Below are 17,828 nucleotides of genomic sequence, written 5' to 3' on the forward strand. Positions count from 1 at the left end.
TATCATGTCAAAGCCCATAGGCAGCTGAGCTGAATACAAAATGCAATGTATAATATCATGTCAAAGCCAACAGGCAGCCAAGCTGAATACAAAATGCAATGTCTAATATCATGTCAAAGTCAATAGGCATGCAATGTCAAAGCCAATAGGCGGCTAGACTGGATACAGCATGTCAAAGCCAATAGGCAGAATACAGAATGTAATGGCTAATGCAATGTCAAAGCCCATAGGCGGCTAAACTGAATACAGAAAGTAATGGCTAATGCCATGTCAAAGCCAATAGGCAGAATACAGAATGTAATGACTAATGCAATGTCAAAGCCCATAGGCGGCTCAACTGAACAAAACATACCATGTGCTACTGGTGAACATTGAGCAACTAATATGCGCAGTGGTGAAACACAAAGTCATTGGTCAAAACAAAACTTATCAAATGGCAGTACAACCACCTCGGAGGAGGGTGTCTGTCTGGTCACACCAGGAACTCCTGCAGCACAGACCGCACAAAATGGCCATCCCTCTGCACCTCCGAATCCAGAAAATAATGCTTTACAAAGGTGTGGAGGGAAGACCAAGTCGCGGCCTTACATATGTCCGCCACCGGAACACCTCTGGCCAGAGCCGATGAGGTCGACTTGGCCCTGGAGGAATGGGCTCTGATCCCCTCAGGAGGATCCTTCTTCGCCAATGAGTAACATATTTTAATACAAAGAATGACCCACCTGGAGAGCGTTCGCTTGTGGGAGGCCTTTCCCTTCCCCACGTATCCAATAAAGAGTTGGTCATCCAAGCGGAACTCTCTCGTCCTGTCAATATAAAAGCTGAGAGCCCTCCTGGGGTCCAGACGATGGAGTCTTTCCTCCTCCTTAGATGGATGTGGAGGAGGGTAGAACGTCGAGAGAGTGATGGATTGTCCCAAGTGAAACAGAGACACTACCTTGGGGAGGAAAGCCGCCCTGGTCCTCAAAACCACCTTGTCTTTATGAAAAGTTGTAAATGGCGGATGAACAGAAAGGGCCTGGAGCTCTCTTACACGTCTAGCCGAAGTAATGGCTGTCAGAAACACAGTTTTTAAAAACAAATACCTCAAGGAAAAAGAATGAAGAGGCTCAAAGGGAGAGCCCATCAAAAAAGTTAACACCAGATTCAAGTCCCACTGTGTCATGATAAAAGGAGTGGGAGGAAAGCCCCTTCAAAAATCTTAAAACCAAAGGAGATTTGAACAGAGAGGGTTGATCAGGAAGACATAAGAAGGCCGAAAGGGCCGAAAGATAGCCTTTAACAGTGGCCACAGCACAACCACGCTGTGCTAACGACAAAGGGATTAATTTGCTGCTCTCCACACCAATGAACAAATTTAGCCCACCTACTAGCATAGACCGATTTGGTGGAGTGTCGCCTGGCCGATAAAAGAACGTCAACCACCTCTGGTGGGAGAGAAAAAGCACTCAGGTTGCCCCGTTCAATCTCCAGGCACGAAGATGCAGGCTCTGGAGGTGGGGGTGTAAAACCTGCCCCTGCGACTGCGAGAGGAGATCTGCCCTGAGAGGGAGACGGAGCGGAGGGCACAGCGAGAGTTGGAGTAGGTCTGCATACCACACCCTTCGTGGCCAATCCGGAGCTATTAGAATGACTTGGGCCCGCTCTTGGCGAATCTTCCGCAAAACCCGAGGAATCAAGGGTATGGGGGGAACGCTTAAAGCAACTAGTCGCACCAGGACATCTGAAACGCGTCCCCCAACGCTCCTTGCATCGGATACTGAAGGCTGCAGAACGATGGACAGTGCGTGTTCTCCCGAGTGGCAAACAGGTCTATTCGGGGAAAAACCCACATCCAAAATATGTAAAGAACCAGATCCGGATGCAGACGCCACTCGTGGTCGTCTGAGAAGAAACGACTGAGACTGTCCGCCTGCACGTTTTGAACCCCGGCCAGATGGTTTGCTATTACGCAAAGCCGATGGTCCCGAACCCAGGACCAGAGTCGCAGAGCCTCTCTGCAAAGAAGGTACGACCCTACACCTCCCTGCTTGTTGATATACCACATCGCGGTCGTGTTGTCCGTTAGGATCTGAACCGATTGACCGCAAAGGGAAGGGAGGAAGGCCTTGAGGGCCAAACGAATGGCCAGCTGTTCCAGCAGATTGATATGAAACATCTGCTCTACTGGAGACCAACGGCCCTTGATCTCTAGATCCCCCAGATGAGCTCCCCACCCCAAAGTGGTGGCATCCGTTATCACCGTGGTCACCGGAGTAGGCAGCAAAAACGACTTTCCTTGAGAAAGGTTGCCGTCCGCAGCCCACCATCGGAGATCCGCTGCAGTGTCTCTGGAGATCCTTATAGACTCCCCGAGATCTCCTCTGTGCTGAAACCACTGCCTGCGGAGGCACCACTGAAGAGCCCTCATGTGCCAGCGTGCATGAGTGACCAACAGAATGCAAGAAGCGAACAGGCCGAGCAGACGAAGGACCTTGAGGACTGGAAACACCGCTCCTTCTTGAAATATCGGACTCAACGCCTGAATGTCCTGGATCCGCTGAGGCGGAGGAAAGGCCCGATTCAATGTCGTGTCCAGTACTGCCCCTATGAACAGAAGGCGTTGAGAGGGCTCTAGGTGAGATTTGGGCACATTTATTGAAAAACTCAGACTGAACAACAACTGGGTTGTCAGCTGCAGATGATGCAACACAAGCCCCGGAGACTCGGGTTTGATTAACCAATCATCCAGGTAAGGGAATACTGCTATCCCTTTCCTGGTGCAACAACCGCCATCACCTTTGTGAAGACCCGCGGTGCGGAAGTAAGACCAAAAGGAAGAACCGCAAACTGGTAAGTGCTGTGATCCTACCACAAACCGGAGATACTTCCTGTGCGACTTGGGAATGGGAATGTGAAAATAAGCATCCTGCAAGTCGACCAACACCATCCAATCCTCCTTGTTCAAGTACCTGTGCTAGAGTCAGCATTTTGAATTTCTCCTGTTTGAGGAACCAATTCAAAATCCTCAGGTCCAAGATAGGTCTCAGACGACCATCCTTTTTGGGAATCAGAAAGTACCTGGAATAGCACCCCAGAAACCTCTCCTGCTCCGGAACCAACTCCACTGCGCCCTTCAACAACAGGGAGAGAACCTCCTGTTCTAGCAACAGGAGATGATCTTCTGAACAAAAGGAAGGACAGGAGGGAAGGGAGGGGGAATCTCCCGAAAGGGAAGAGCATAGCCTTTTCTCACCACACTGATGACCCAGGAATCTGATGTTATGGACTCCCACATCGGAAGAAAATGAGAAAGCCTCCCCCTACCGGAGAGACATGGGAGACGATGGCAAGAGGACTAAGGCTGCTTTCCTTGTGGCAACCCTCCGGAGGAAGAAGAAGAGGAAGGGGAAGGGTGCTGCTGCTGGGTGGCCCCTCTAGTGCGGACCCTACCCTGCCCCCTAAACGATCGATAAGGGAGGCTCGAAGATTGCTGTCCTGGCTGCTGTGATCTCCCACGAAAGGAAGCTCCTCTTCCAAAAACTTGCAGCCGCCTAAATGATCAAAACGGGGTGGAAGCAGCCTGCAGACCCAGTGACCTAGCAGTGGCCCTACATTCCTTAAAGCGCTCTAGCGCAGAGTCCACTTTAGATCCAAACAGTTTCGCCCCATCAAAAGACAAATCCAACAATGTGGCCTGAACATCTGAAGAAAATCCAGAAGTGGGCGTTATGCCTGGTGGCAACAGAAGTTTCCATGGCTCTTGGAACAGAGTCCGTGGTATCCAGCCCTGACTGAATGACTTGCGTAGCCACCGCCTGGGCATCCGAGAGTAGGCCATGCAAGTCCTGGGGCATGTCTGGTAGAATTGTCTTTGCCGCGTCCATTATAGCATGTATGTACCTGCCAAGAATACAGGTAGCACTGGCAGATTTTAGCACCATGCTACACGACGAAAACTCTTTCTTGGCTGATTGTTCCATGCGCTTGGATTCTCGGTCCGATGGAACTCCCGGAAAAGAACCATTGGCAGACCTTGAAGAACAGGATGCCTGCACTACCAGACTCTCTGACGAAGGATGTTTCGACAAAAACTCCTGGCCACTGACCTACTGACAGCTGAAGAGATGACAGGCTTCTTCCACACCTCTTCTATTGGTTCCATAAGAGCCTCATTAAATGGCAAAAGAGGATCCGCCATGGCTGTAGCATGGTGCAGAACTTCCGTCAACAGGTTGGTTTTAATCTGAGCTGTGGGTAAGTGAAGTTCCAAAAAAGTTGCAGCCTTTCTAATGACTGAGTGGAAGGTGGCTGCCTCCTCCGTATATTCCCCTGGGGAGGCCAGATCCCATTCTGGGGAAGTATCAAGCCCACTCGCTGTATCCAGTCCTGGGAACTCACTCTGGGGATCAGCAATCTCCCCCTCTTCTAGGAATTGTTGCCAGTATTCCATTTTCTCCAGCAACCTGAGGACCTTCCACCTGGATCTCAACTTGGCCTCCAGCCTCGGCGTCGACATGGAGTGGAACCACGTCGGTGAATGGCGCAGAGAAGGCGTCATGACAGGATCTCCGGATCCTCCCGACGCCGCAGATGATCCACTGGCACCATGGACAAAGCCACTGCATCTGACCTCGAGGCTCCATCTCCTCCGACAACGCCGTCGAAGTCCTCTCCCTCGACGTCGGCGGCGCAAAGGCGCCTGGTTAGAGTCTCCAGCCGGACAGAACGGCATAAACGGCGTCAGCCTGTATGGAGCCGGAACGCTGAGACTGAATGCCAGGGGACCGGTGGGGCAGGCCGGTGCACCACCTCCCGGAGCCATATTTTGGAATATGGTAAACATGGCATTGAGAAATGCCGCCAGATCCGTCCCCGGAGCCGGGAACGAAGGAAAGCCCTGAGGAGCCGGCGCCGGGCTGGACTCTTGCGCGCCTGGATGCGCCGGAGAAGCCTGATGACTTTGAGGCTCCACAGCCTCGAAGACTGATGGTGCCGGGGACGTCTGCGGACTCACTGGCTGTGGGGACACCGTCGGACTCACTTCCCAAGACTTACGACGCCGAGTCGACGGAGACCTCGACTCCGACAGACTCCTGGACCGACGCCGAGAGTCACGGTGACGCCGCTTCTTATGAGTCGACTTCCCTGAAAACGATCCATGGTGCCGCTTCCTCTCCTTCTTCAACTTGGCTAAAAATAGCTTAGCCTCACGCTCCTTCAATGCCTTTGGATTCATCTTCTGACATGACCCGCATTGCTGGACGTCATGATCCGAACTGAGGCACCAAAGGCAGTCGCTGTGAAGATCAGTCACCGACATCCGACCTCCGCACTCTCTGCAGGGCTTAAAACCCGATTTCTGTGGAGCCGACATCGAGAAAAAACACAAAACATCCCTTCCGAAGAGCGCATGATACAGGCAGCCAGAAAAGTAACCGTTATCGAAGGCACGGAAAAAAGGGAACTGACGTCAGCACGCCGGCTAGGGCCTCTTATTGCCACGATGACGTCAGGCGGAGCCATGTGGAGTCGGGCAATTGTGACGTCCTCGCCGACGTGCAGAGCTAGAAAGAAGTTTCCGTCGAATGCTACGCATGGGGAGAATTCATTAGGTGAGGAATCCACAGGTAGTTGTATCCATCAGAAAGTTGCTGTATCATACCAGAATGCAGTACTTGTTGTTCTTGTCATATGATTACATTGCCAGTTCTGACAAATGCAAGTGTTGACTTTTCAAAGCTGGCAAAAATTCTCTTTACAAAAACATACTTGATTGTATTGATTCTGGTGCCAAAACATAAATAATAATACTTGTTATTTTTGTAAATTGGTGTGGATCTCGTTCTTGAGTGTGTGTCTCATTTAGTGACTGGGTGTGTATTGCAGATGTTTCACACTCCTTTCTGATAAGCCTGAGGCTGCTCGACCACACTACCCCCAAAAGAGCACCCTGGGATTACCAGAGCAAGTCCCTGTCCAATAGTAAGGAAACCCCAGGACTCTGTGCTCGATATATCTTGTTTTGATATACCATATAAAGAGCCGGCTTCCTACAAACCTGAACTAAATTTGTTAATAACACCCTTAAGGTTGGACACCATCCTCTGTCTTTTTTGTGGTGCCATGTTACTTTCACTGTACTGACAATGTATTTCTGATGTTAGTTCCTTTCGGACACTTCACATTGACAATCAAAGGTCCGTGTGACCGGTGAGGGATCCGGTTTAATGATTTCACAAAGAGACTGAGTTTCAAGAAACCCCACTCTATCCCCTCCAATAACAAGTTGTACAGGGCGGTGAGCAGCCCTTTCGTGAACCCAGTCGTTCCTCGTCTCAGTTGGGGTGAGGTCTTCAGTTGCTGCCTGTTTGATGATCAGATTTATTGTCTCAGTTGGACAAAGTGACATTGTTCTGTCTTCTCTATACTAACAATTCTCTTACTGACTTGAAGTACAAGATATCTCATCTATGGACCATATCTGAAGTAGGCAGTTTCACTGCATCAGTTCTGATCCCCACGTCTGCTTCCTCCTGTTCCTGAACCAATGGCTTGTTCTCAATGAGCAGAACTGAGTAGAAGCGCCTGTATGAGGTAGTCTGACTATTCAGATTTTTGTGACCTTGTAGTTTTGGTGCTGACCTGTAGCTGCTTTTACCCAGTTTATGTTGAAGCGTAACCTGGATACGATTCAAGAAGAACTGTGGCTGAAGGAAGCACTTACCTTTGACTGGTCCTCCAACCTGTCCAAGGACCTTTCGAACCTGGCTCGTTGCCTCAAGGCTCCCACCTCATCCCTCTCACTCTCTTTCACACATTTGCACCTCTCTCTCTTTCTCTGTCTACCCCATTCCTCTGATGCAGTTTTCTCTCCTCTGCTTGTTAGCTTTTTCTTCTTAGCAGTTTTGCTCTGTCACTCCTTTTTCCGCCATTTTTAGTCTTTCTTTTTTCAGGCCATTTTTGCGCTAATGCTTTTGGGCACTCTCGGATGCCCCCACACCCTTATCTGCTTCTTCTCTCTCGTGACCTACTTAATGGCAGGTCAGCTGCTGGAGCGCCAAAGGCAAGCCCGTCTGCGCCCATCCCTGCCTGGACCATTCCCAGTGCCACAAACCCCAGTTCAGCCGCTCCCCGGTGATTCCCCGCGGCACTTGTTTGTTCGCTCGACCCAGGACACCTCCCCCCGCTACTGCTGCGCTGTGCCACACACTACAATAGGAGACTTCACCCACACTCACTGCTGTTTCACCTGCAGTAACCTACCCACACCCCCCACATCAGCCACACCAACAACCCTTCCACTCAGCACCACACTCAACAGCAAACCAGCACCCCAAGACTTACATGCGGGGGCGTGGCTAACGGCCATCTAAGATGGCTGCATGCTAGTGAGGCTCTGTTCCCCTAATCAGTTCAATCCCTAAACATCCGGCCAACCATCCAACAAATTAACGCCATGAAACAAGATGGCACACAGAAACAAGCAGAAATCCCATTGAGCCATCTGTCGAGTCTGGGGGAGTGCGATAAGCAACGTGCTGTAATGCGGCCTGGTGGTGAGGAGACCCGAGACCGCGCGCTGATTCACAGAGTGGCGGTACAGTGAACTTCAAGGGGGCCTCAGGGCCGTTGTCGTTGCAGCTCTTCGTGGCGAGGGGAGATTTGACTGAGGGGAGCGGCCCGGGATAGGGTGGAGATCCCGCCTCAATGGCAGTACCGGCGGCGGACGGGAGGGAGCAGGCCCCACTGGGATGGCCTGACCATGAGGGAGCGAAGGACCGGCGACAATCAAGAATTAAAGCCTCAGAGAAAAGTGAGTGACTGCTGGTGCTGCCATGGCTGGGGACTGAGTGAACCAGAAACAAGGCTCACGATCGACGATTCGGCTGTCCTGAGCCCTCCCGTCCTACCCGCTTAAAGACCCTAGACTCGGAGGGCCTCTATCATGGGGGCCAGGGGCGTGGAGGGCGCAGCGGGTCGGCAGTCTGGTCGGACAGGGCTGGAGTGGGGCATGCAATGCTCGTCCCAGGCCCAAAGAAGTGGAGGCCGCTGTAAATACTGAGGGCCGCAGAGGCCGGTGACAAGACCTGAAGATTACAACCTTTGGGGCCCTGGGTCTCTCCCCCTTGCCCCTCTGGCCTGAGATGACGCCCAGTAGGCAACACACAAGAGGAACCGGATGATCCATGCTTGGCTGAGAGGTCAACAAAACTTCAAAGATGGTTGATAACGGGGCTCCTGGGCCTTCCTGGAGTGCCAGACCTGGTTCAGGCGGGCGGAAGGTAAAATTGATATACCATGAATTGCAGTGGCTGCCGAGAGAACAAATCTAATAACTACCACCCCCTGGCTGACGATGGAACAGAGACTCGCACCCCCACCTCCTGAATCATTGACTATTGTGCAGAGGGTAGGGGACCTCAGCGATACGGAGCTACCTTGAGGGGGGGTGGTGATCCTATCTCGCCCAGACCGATGCCCGGGGCCCACAGGTCAATGCATAGCTAGAGTTGGGGACTGCATGGTGGGAAAAACCAACAGGCAAAGGTGACTGCCGAGGCAGAGGGACCCCGAGACCTGGGCATGGTGGCACCGGCGTGGGCTGTGGCCGAGATGGGGCCTCTCTCACTCCATGATGTTATGGAGGACATCCACAGAGTCCGTGCCTCCCTGGAGTATAGAGTCGACTCAGTGACATCAGAATATGGGCACACGAGTGAAAGGAGTCGAGGAGTCTAACATCTCCCTTCAGGCAGACACCAACACTTTAAAGACCCAATTCAGCAAGCTACAAACGCTCACTACTAATCTGCAGACCAAATTAGAGGACTATTTTGGTCGATCTAGATGGAATAATATTCGGATAGTGGGGGTGCCTGAGAGATCTGAGGGTCGACGTGTTTGTTGAAGATATCATCCTCAAGGAATTACAACCTAGATGTCTCTCCAAGTTCTTCTTTGTGGAGAGTGCACACGGAGAGGTGTGGCTCCTCGTCCAATCATAGCCAGAAGTTTTAATTTTCAAGATGTGATCTTGCAAATGGCACGAGCTGCCCCACCAGTCCACTATGACAACGCGAAGATAACCTTCTTTCCGGACTTTACGATGCAGGTGCAGCATCAGAGGCGTAATTTTTTGGAAGTAAAAAGAGCTCTACAAGAATGTGAAATTAAATACTCAATGATCTTTCCAGCCAGACTGCGAATAGTCACCGAAGGGAAAACATGGTACTTCGAGACGCCGACGGATGCCTAAAACTGGCTGGAGGGCTGGCGCGCGGTGGGGAAGTCAAGAGCAGGACGATGATGCCAACGGATTGACAAGACATCGGATAAGACTGGTGATGACCCACAAGAGTCTCGGAGTACTACACCGGAATTGACAGTGACCTAAAGTCCTCCTTAAAAATCCAAAATTGAACAACTTTCTTTAATAAACCATGTACTCTATAAACCACTTTCTTTGCTTTCTACACTGCATAAGGATGGCAGGTAAGGTGGAACTTGGGCCCCATGAACAATTGGAAGTAAACGCTAGACATCACAGTGTTGCCATACTGTATGGCCTGGTAGAAATGTGGTTTAATCTTTTGCTATAAGGATGAAGCATAGGGGACATATGATTCTTGGCAACAGCCGCCCTAGTTTGATATGTTGGGCTGGGGCAACAGGCGCTCTGCAGTGTTGGAGAGGTGGGTAGTTTTAGATCCACCATGCAGGGAGGCAGAGAGGGGGAAACGGTTTGAATATGTTGTAAGTTGGTTGATTGAAATGTTATTATGTTTGATCTGCATAATACTTACACTACTACGACCACGACCTAGACCTCCCCGTCACACCGCTATAAAAGACAAGTGGCTCCACCCTGCCAACACACATGGACATTTAGGTCCTTGCTCCCTTCTCCCTGGCTTAAAGGCACGTACTCCCCTCGATATTAAATTGCTATCATGGAATGTCAACAGACAGGGGGATAAATTAAAAAGGCATGCCCCAGATATTGTTCTCCTTCAAGAGACACACTTACGTGGAAACACGTACCGTGCCCTGGACCTCTGGGGGTATAAAATGATGGCCCATGAGGGATACACATCAGCCCCTTGAGGAATTGGTATTCTTTTACGCACATCCTGGCCCTTTATGACCAAACACGCATGGATGAATAGATATGGAGGGTACGGAGCACTCACGGACTCATGGACATGGGATGAGACCACACTAAATATAGTTTTGGTGTCTATTCAGCCACGACTACACGCTGATGCCTATGCTGAACTCGGAGCTTTGCTACCAGACAGAGAACTCCTAATAGGAGGAGACACATTGCGAGCTGAAAGACCGATAGCCACCTAGACAGGTGGTCCAACCTCGCCACTCACTTGCAGACTTTCTGATAGCAATGGGATTTGTTGATGCGTGGCGCCTGTAATCCATTATAGCGACAATACACATTTCTCTCGAGGGCTCATGGTGGCAGCCTCTCGTGAATTGACTACATCCTCACTCTCCCACATCAAATATATCACTTCAAGGAAATCTAACACCTTGCCTGGGGGATATCAGGCCCCTCGCCTGTTTTGGCGACATATGGCAATCAGACCTCACTTGCACAGCGGCGGTTAGTGATAAATCCCTGGTATATCCAGATATCTCAGATTGGCACTAACCTGACTACAGCAATGTAATACTATTTTACTGAAAAGGTGGGCTGGTCGAATCCCCACAGACACTATGGGAAGTCTAGAAAGTGGTAATAAAGGGACAAGGGGTGACAGCGATAGCGGGCCACAAGAAAGCTACAAGAGGGCATGCAGAGGCCCTGGAGCGAGAGATCGAAGAACTGGAAGCTAGACTGGTGGGTTCGGACCAGGTGACTAGACCACATCAGCTAGGCCTCAAACAAAATATAGATATAGATATAGAGACACTGTGACAGAGGCAGCTTGAATATCCTATGTTGCTAAACAGCATCAACTATACGAAGTGGGTGACAGGGCAGGTAAGTTGCTGGCCTGGTTGGAGGGGAAAAAAAGAGACAATAGATGGGTGCCCGAGATAGAGACCAATAGAGGAGTTTGTGTGTACAACAGACAGCAGATAGCAACGGCCTTTGCAGACTACTACACTGCCCTGTATTCCCGGATCCCGTAAGCCTCAGATACTGACAACTGGGAATTACTATCTGATATCAACCTCCTGAGCTTCAACCAACAAGACAAAGACCTCTTAGATCAAGGGATAACACAAGACGAGATCATACAAGCAATACAAGACTTGCCCTTTGGTAAAGGCTTCCCATGGAACTCTACAAACTTACAGTGTCCACGATCGCCCCTCACCTGCTGGCCATGTTTCTGGGGTGTCGAGACAGGGGCTTCCTGCCTGAGGACCAGAAGCTCGCCAGCATAGTGGTCATACCCAAGGAAGGCAAGCCTTCTGAGAGATGTGCCCATCTCGCTCTTCAACGCTGAGGTAAAGATTCTAGCCAAACTTTTGGCTTCTCGACTGGTGCGGGTGATCTCCTCCTTGATACACCCAGATCAGTCTGGCTTTACGCCGGGATGAAGTACTGTCCTGCACCTCAGACGCCTGCATGGTGTCCTGGGTCGAATAGCAAGAATAAGGGAGGCCGTGCTGGTGTTTTCGTTAGATGCACGGATGGCCTTTGATATCACAGAGTGGGGCTATCTCTTTGAGGTCTTGAAGAAGTTTGGGTTCGGGCCACGATTCATATCCAGGGTGCTCTTCCAATATACAGAACCTTTGGCTCAGGTGATTGTTAAGAGAGGTACATCTTCCATTTTCCAACATCGTCAAGGATGCTCGCTGTCCCCTTTAATCTTCGCTATGGCATTAGATCCACTGGCGGTGTGGATACGTGGGGATCCCCTGATCAGAGGTTTACGATGGTTAGAGGAATGAGAAGACAGGATATCCCTTTACGCCGATGATATCCTGCTCTACATCTCGGACCAACATCCTCTCTTGACAGAGTGATGCATATCCTCACACTCTTCTGCCATTACTCTGGTTACACTATTAACTGTGACAAATCTTTGATTTACCTGCTATATGGCCCAGCCCCATGTCTTCCTGTGGGCTTCTGTGCCCATATCACTACAGACGGGGTCTGATACTTGGGTATCTATGTCACCGGAGACCCCAATGTTTTTTATACTCACAGCTTGGAACCTCCACTGCGTTGCCTTCAGAGAGAGGTTGAGCGATGGAGATCCCTTCCATTGTCGCTCTTGGGTAGGGTGGCATTGTTTAAAATGATGGCATTGCCTTGTTTCCTTTATATACCTCATAACACCCTGTATCCAATACATGTCTAGTATTTCCAAGATATTGACCAGGAGACACATACTCTTTTATGGGATGGGCGCCCTGCACGTGTAGCTGTTACAAAGCAGCCCAGCTAATGGCTATCTATCATTGGACTTTCGTGCCGGGAACAGAACCTGTCTATCAAATGGACCGTGATGCCATGCAATGTAGAGAGGTCATGCGGGCACTGTATGGAGGGAAAAGACCACAGACCTTCCCTAATCCTACGGAGGTTACCCAGGCACTCTGGCATGAGACACTACATGTGCTGGGGTGGAAAAATAATATCACACAAAGCACCCCCCATAGGAGACAGTGGCATTGGGCACACTAGCGACAGAGCCAGGATTCAATAAATGGGACCTCATCGGCCTCACAAAAGTCGGGGAACTGTGGGCACAGGGTGCCGTTCTTCCCTTTGCGGATCTCCTGACGGGGTTTCAGTGAGCCCCTACTGAGGCGTACCGCTACCTTCAAATCCGGCATGCACTCTATAAAGTGCTAGCTAGAGGGGAAGACCCTCCTGAGCCATCCCCGCTTGAAGACCGAGTATTCTCCAAACACATGCCTAAAACGGCAACGTCTCTCGCATATTGTAAAATTAGCTATAATCTACCAGATGTATGTGGGAGCCTGAGGGCAAACTGCTCACATGAGATAGGGGAATTAGAGGAGGACGAGTGGTGTGAGGCCGTAGCATCCCCTAGGGAGGTAGCCATGCGAGCAAGGTTTCGATTAGTGCAACTAAAAACTCTCCATTGGAGTTATTATGCTTGTACCACCCTTGCCAAAATGGGAAGAATAACCTCAACTTTGTGTCCCCGAAATTGTGGCTAAATCAGGTCATTCTATCACATGCTATGGGGGTGCCCAAGCATACAGAAATATTGGAACTCAGTAGTGTCCTGTTTAAATGCTGTATGTGGTAACATTGCAGAGCCTGAACCCAAGTGGTGTGTACTAAATATCTGGGCAGCAACCGAACTCACCCACATGGATCAGATATCGATGACTTCGGGATTGATAGTGGCAAAATGCAATATAGCCCATGCTTGGAAAGCCACTAATGCACTGGAGTTAGAGGAATGGAAATGTGACCTAGATTGGTGCATCCTGGCAGAGAAAGCGATTTATCAGAGCAGGGGGTGTCCAAAATGTTTTATTAAAATCTGGGGGAAATGGAACACACACAGGGGTGAACTGTGTGCCTTGCCGGCAGCTGAAGGGCCGGAAGATTAACACAGGACATGAGAGATTGATTTTGAGAAGCTATGGGTCCCGGGCAAAAGAATAGAGATTGGGGCATGGGGTTGGGATTAAGGGAAACAGTGACGATTAACTGTGGTTTGACCAATATAATTTTGAAGGCTGCAACGTGAATGTGTTTCTGTTGTTTTTCTTGCAATAAAAAGAATTATAAAAACAAAACTCACTCACATTTATGCTACTCAATACCCACTCACTGAGCAAACAAGCAACTGAAATCTGGGACTTGCTGAGCAGCAAATCCCCAGTCCTCCTCTTCATCATGGAAACCCTTCATCGGCTACTGGATTGCACAATAGGACGGCCTTCAGAAGCAAGGAGGGGGACTTTTAATCATCTACAAAGACACCATCAAATGTTCAACGACCACAGAGAACCCAGCTCCGTTTATGGACCATTCACACTTCAAGCTGCAAATTTCCAAAAACGTCACCCTAAGTTAAACCTGCAACTATCAACCACTAGGACCATGAGCTGCCATCACCAATCTCATAACGGACTTCATCACCTTCACGCCATTGGCTCCAAAGCCTTCGCACTCTTTGGAGACCTCAACATCCACCTAGAAAACAGAAGTGACCACCTGCTCCATAGCACCCCTCAAAAGCCTTAACAACATTGGACAGACCCAGCTCATCACAGAACCTACACAGATCGCTGGACACACACTGGACCCCATCTTCAACACCTTTGATGCATCAAGTTAAACTCAACCTCACCTTTCACATGGATCAACCACTCCATAATCCACTTCCAAGTGAACACACTGTAAGCCAACTCACCCACTAACGCCAGCCTACCCAGCCGAAGATGGAGCAAAACCTCAGAATTAGACTGGCTCAATGCCCTCCGCACAGGCCAAACCAACCCTACAGACAACATCATTGAGGATAGTGACAACTCCAATAACTGGATCAAGAACTGTGCAGACTCTCTCGCACCAATCAAGCTCAAGCAAGCCAGCTAGTACACAGAGGACCTTCGAGACACCCAGAGACACTAAAAACAGCTAGAGAGAAAGTGAAGAACCAGACACGAAGCCTCCGACAGAACAACCTTCAAATATCGCTCAGATGATACCACAAGCAACTAAGAGACTCCAAGAAGAGAGCGCAAGCTGAACACAAAGGGAGCTCCAACAGCAGCAAAGAAATCTTCTTGATCATCAAAGAGTTCACCACACCGACAGCCTCTATCAACAGCATCACCCTCTCTCAAGAACTATGTGAAGTCCTTTCCAATGTTTTCAATAGCAAAATCATGAACATCTACAGCAAATTTGCACACCAACCAGACTTCAGCAAGCCCATTGCCAACCTGCCCATCATCAACAAAGACAACCACCTGACTGCATGGAAGATCCTCACCGGTGAAGAAACAGCCAAGTCATGCAGACCATCCACTCTGGGCCCCTACGGACCCATGCACCCAAACCATCCATAACATTAGTGTATCACCAATGAGCACAGCACTCGCCCACATTCTAAATAACTCCATCACCTCCGCCACCTTCGTGGAAGCTTGGAAGCACGCAGCGGTCAACGTCCTCCTCAAGAAACTATCAGCTGACCTAAGCCAGTTGGCGGACTTCCCTCCTATCTCCCTTCTGCCCTCCCCAGCAACAGTGCTCAAAAAGACCATCAACAAATAACTCACAAGCCACTTTCTGGCTAACACAGAATCAGGTTTCATAAAGAACCACAGTACAGAAACTGCACGCATTGCAGCCACCAATTGTCATGCAAGCACTCATCACAAGCAGCTCCTGAACAGACTTCAGACCATTCATAACGCCGCTACTAGACTCATATTCAACCTTCCCCGCTGCACCCACATCTTGCCTCACCTTAGGGAGCTTCACTGGCTCAAATTCACAGATGCAGCCAGTTCAAACTCTTCACGCACACCTACAAAGCCCTACACAACATTGGCCCTGCATTCCTCAACAACCTCATGCACTTTCACAATCCATCCAGACACCTAAGCTCAGTCTCAATTGTTCACCCCCTTGCATTCATAAAAGCAGAGCAGGAGGTCGCTTGTTCTTATACATCGCACCCAAAATGTGGAACGGCCTCCCACAGCACATCAGAACCTCCTCCTCGCTGCTTGAGTTTTGCAAGAAGCTGAAGAGCTTGATATTCAATTAATTTGGTGGGGACCACATGTCTACATACCTGCTCTGTGCTTGACAGGTGATTAGAGGGCTCTGCAAAGCGACATAACATAATACCTCGACTGCTGGAGAGGTTACAGCTATTGCCAAGAGAATAGAATATTCTGGGACTCCTACAGCAAACTTAAAGATTGATATTGACCATAATGTGAGTAGTCTGTTGGTGGCTGTTAAGAGAAGAAAAGAGCTGGGAGAATAAGAGATGCAACGCCATAGAGGCCCTTGTTATAGGTGTGGAACTTTAGGTTATTTTGCCCATAGTAAACATTGTCATACGCTGAGGGTTTTTGTAAACCTAGTAATAAAAAGAGGTATAATGTGCGAGCTTATCAAATCTGCAAAGAAGCATTTTTACAGGCGCATACTAAAAGTAGCATGTGGAACCCCAAAGATGTGGTGAAAATAGGCAACCAGGAGGTGGAGTCGTGGCTAACTTGGATCTCTGATGAGGTTTACAGAATAGATTTAAAGATCCACTGCCACTTGAGAACCTGATGTATGTCTTGGGGTTCTGGCAGTACACACAAAGGTAAAGTCGCATTTCAAATCTGAATTAGAATCAGAGGACACAGTGGCAAGGGAATGGTGTATGCTTTGTTCAAATGGGACTCGGTGCTGAGTTGGCCTCACCTGAAAATGCTGGAAACTGTTTTACACTTAAATAGACCTTAATGCCAATCCACGAGTAAAGGTGAATTAAATTGTTTAAAATCAATTACTCCAAAATCAAATGAATAGTGTGGACGACCATGTAAATCCATGAGTGAATTTCCAGGTGTTTTCTGTAAGACATTGGGGTGTATGTGAGGATAGAGGAAACCTGTCAACAGTCATGCACTTATTATTTGGAGGTCGGAAGGCAATGCATGAGAAAAAACCTAAAAGGGGATCTAGTCCATTGGTAAGCACAGTGAAGAGTGGTCCATTTTCTATCAGAGAGGCCGTGTTGGATGAACTGATGAAGCTGCAAGACTGTGGAATATTGACCCTGTTGAGGAAAAGGAATGGCTGCCTCCTGTGGTCATGGCGTACAAACCCTCTTGTGACATCTGCTTATGTGTTTCCCTCAGAGCTCTAAATAGTAAGTGTGTGGTCGTCGACAAATTTCCTGTGCCAAACATCTTAGAAATGGCTACTATGTTAGCAAATTTTGAACAAATTGCAGGAGAGTGCATGGGGCACTTTATAGGGATTCAGACCCCAGAAGGATTTACTGAAGTCAATTGAGGAAATGGATACACCCAATACGAAAGAAGACTGGATGATCTAACTGATTTTAACATTTTCTATCCCAAAGCCTTTAAAGATTTAGGTAGTAACAAGATGAGCATAAGAGGGTTTTTGAAAAAGGAAATTAACTTTTTTTGATGGGAGGTCTGTGGGAAATACTCGGGAATGTAAAAGGAGATCTGGCGAGAATGTAACATCAACAAGAGTCTACAATAGCAGGAATATCTGATCCTAAACAGGTGAGCTCAACTAGAACGCAATATTGACTTGAACAGAGCACTTTAGTAAAGACTGTTGAATTTTTCTACCTTGACTGTTTCAGTAAACAATTTAGAAGATATGGCTATTCCTCCAATACACTAAGACACATGGACAACATTTGTTGGCCCACTCTGTAACCACCTCTCTCTATCATGAATGTCACACCTCATAAGTGTGGTGTTGGGCTAAGAGTGTAGGTGCCCATTCCATACGTACCTGTCTTGCCAGATACACTGCGAAGCACTCATCCATGACTCGGTTCAGCAGATCAGCGATGATGTCACCGACATTTTCGTTCCCATCCTCCCGTTCGACCAGGGAGGACCAGTCGGACTCTGTGAGGCGACCAGGCACAATATCCACGGAGACCGGTGGGGCATGCATCAGAACGGGCACTGCCCGAGACTTATCCAGCCGAGACTTCGAAAGCGCAAGTCGCGACATTGCCTGAAGACATGCAAAACAGATGAGTCTATTTTTAATTAAATTTATAATTAATTACCATCTCCATCCTTTGAAATACACATTGCTCAGCTTAAATAAATGGGAAAGGAATAGGTTTCATATTTATATTTTGTGTAAA

General features: G+C 49.0%; 1 protein-coding gene across 3 annotated transcripts in view; it reads right to left on the reverse strand.

The window, feature by feature from the left end:
* Positions 1 to 17,828, reverse strand: part of C1_1H2orf81 (chromosome 1_1 C2orf81 homolog) — a 102,000-nt gene that overhangs the window by 24,159 nt on the left and 60,013 nt on the right. For all 3 annotated transcript variants that reach the window (XM_069204301.1, XM_069204224.1, XM_069204395.1), the window contains one exon: positions 17,462 to 17,692. In XM_069204301.1, the coding sequence (XP_069060402.1) occupies positions 17,462 to 17,692 (231 nt within the window). The remainder of the gene's footprint in view (positions 1 to 17,461; positions 17,693 to 17,828) is intronic.

Source organism: Pleurodeles waltl, chromosome 1_1, assembly GCF_031143425.1.
Source record: "Pleurodeles waltl isolate 20211129_DDA chromosome 1_1, aPleWal1.hap1.20221129, whole genome shotgun sequence".
NCBI lineage: Eukaryota > Metazoa > Chordata > Amphibia > Caudata > Salamandridae > Pleurodeles > Pleurodeles waltl.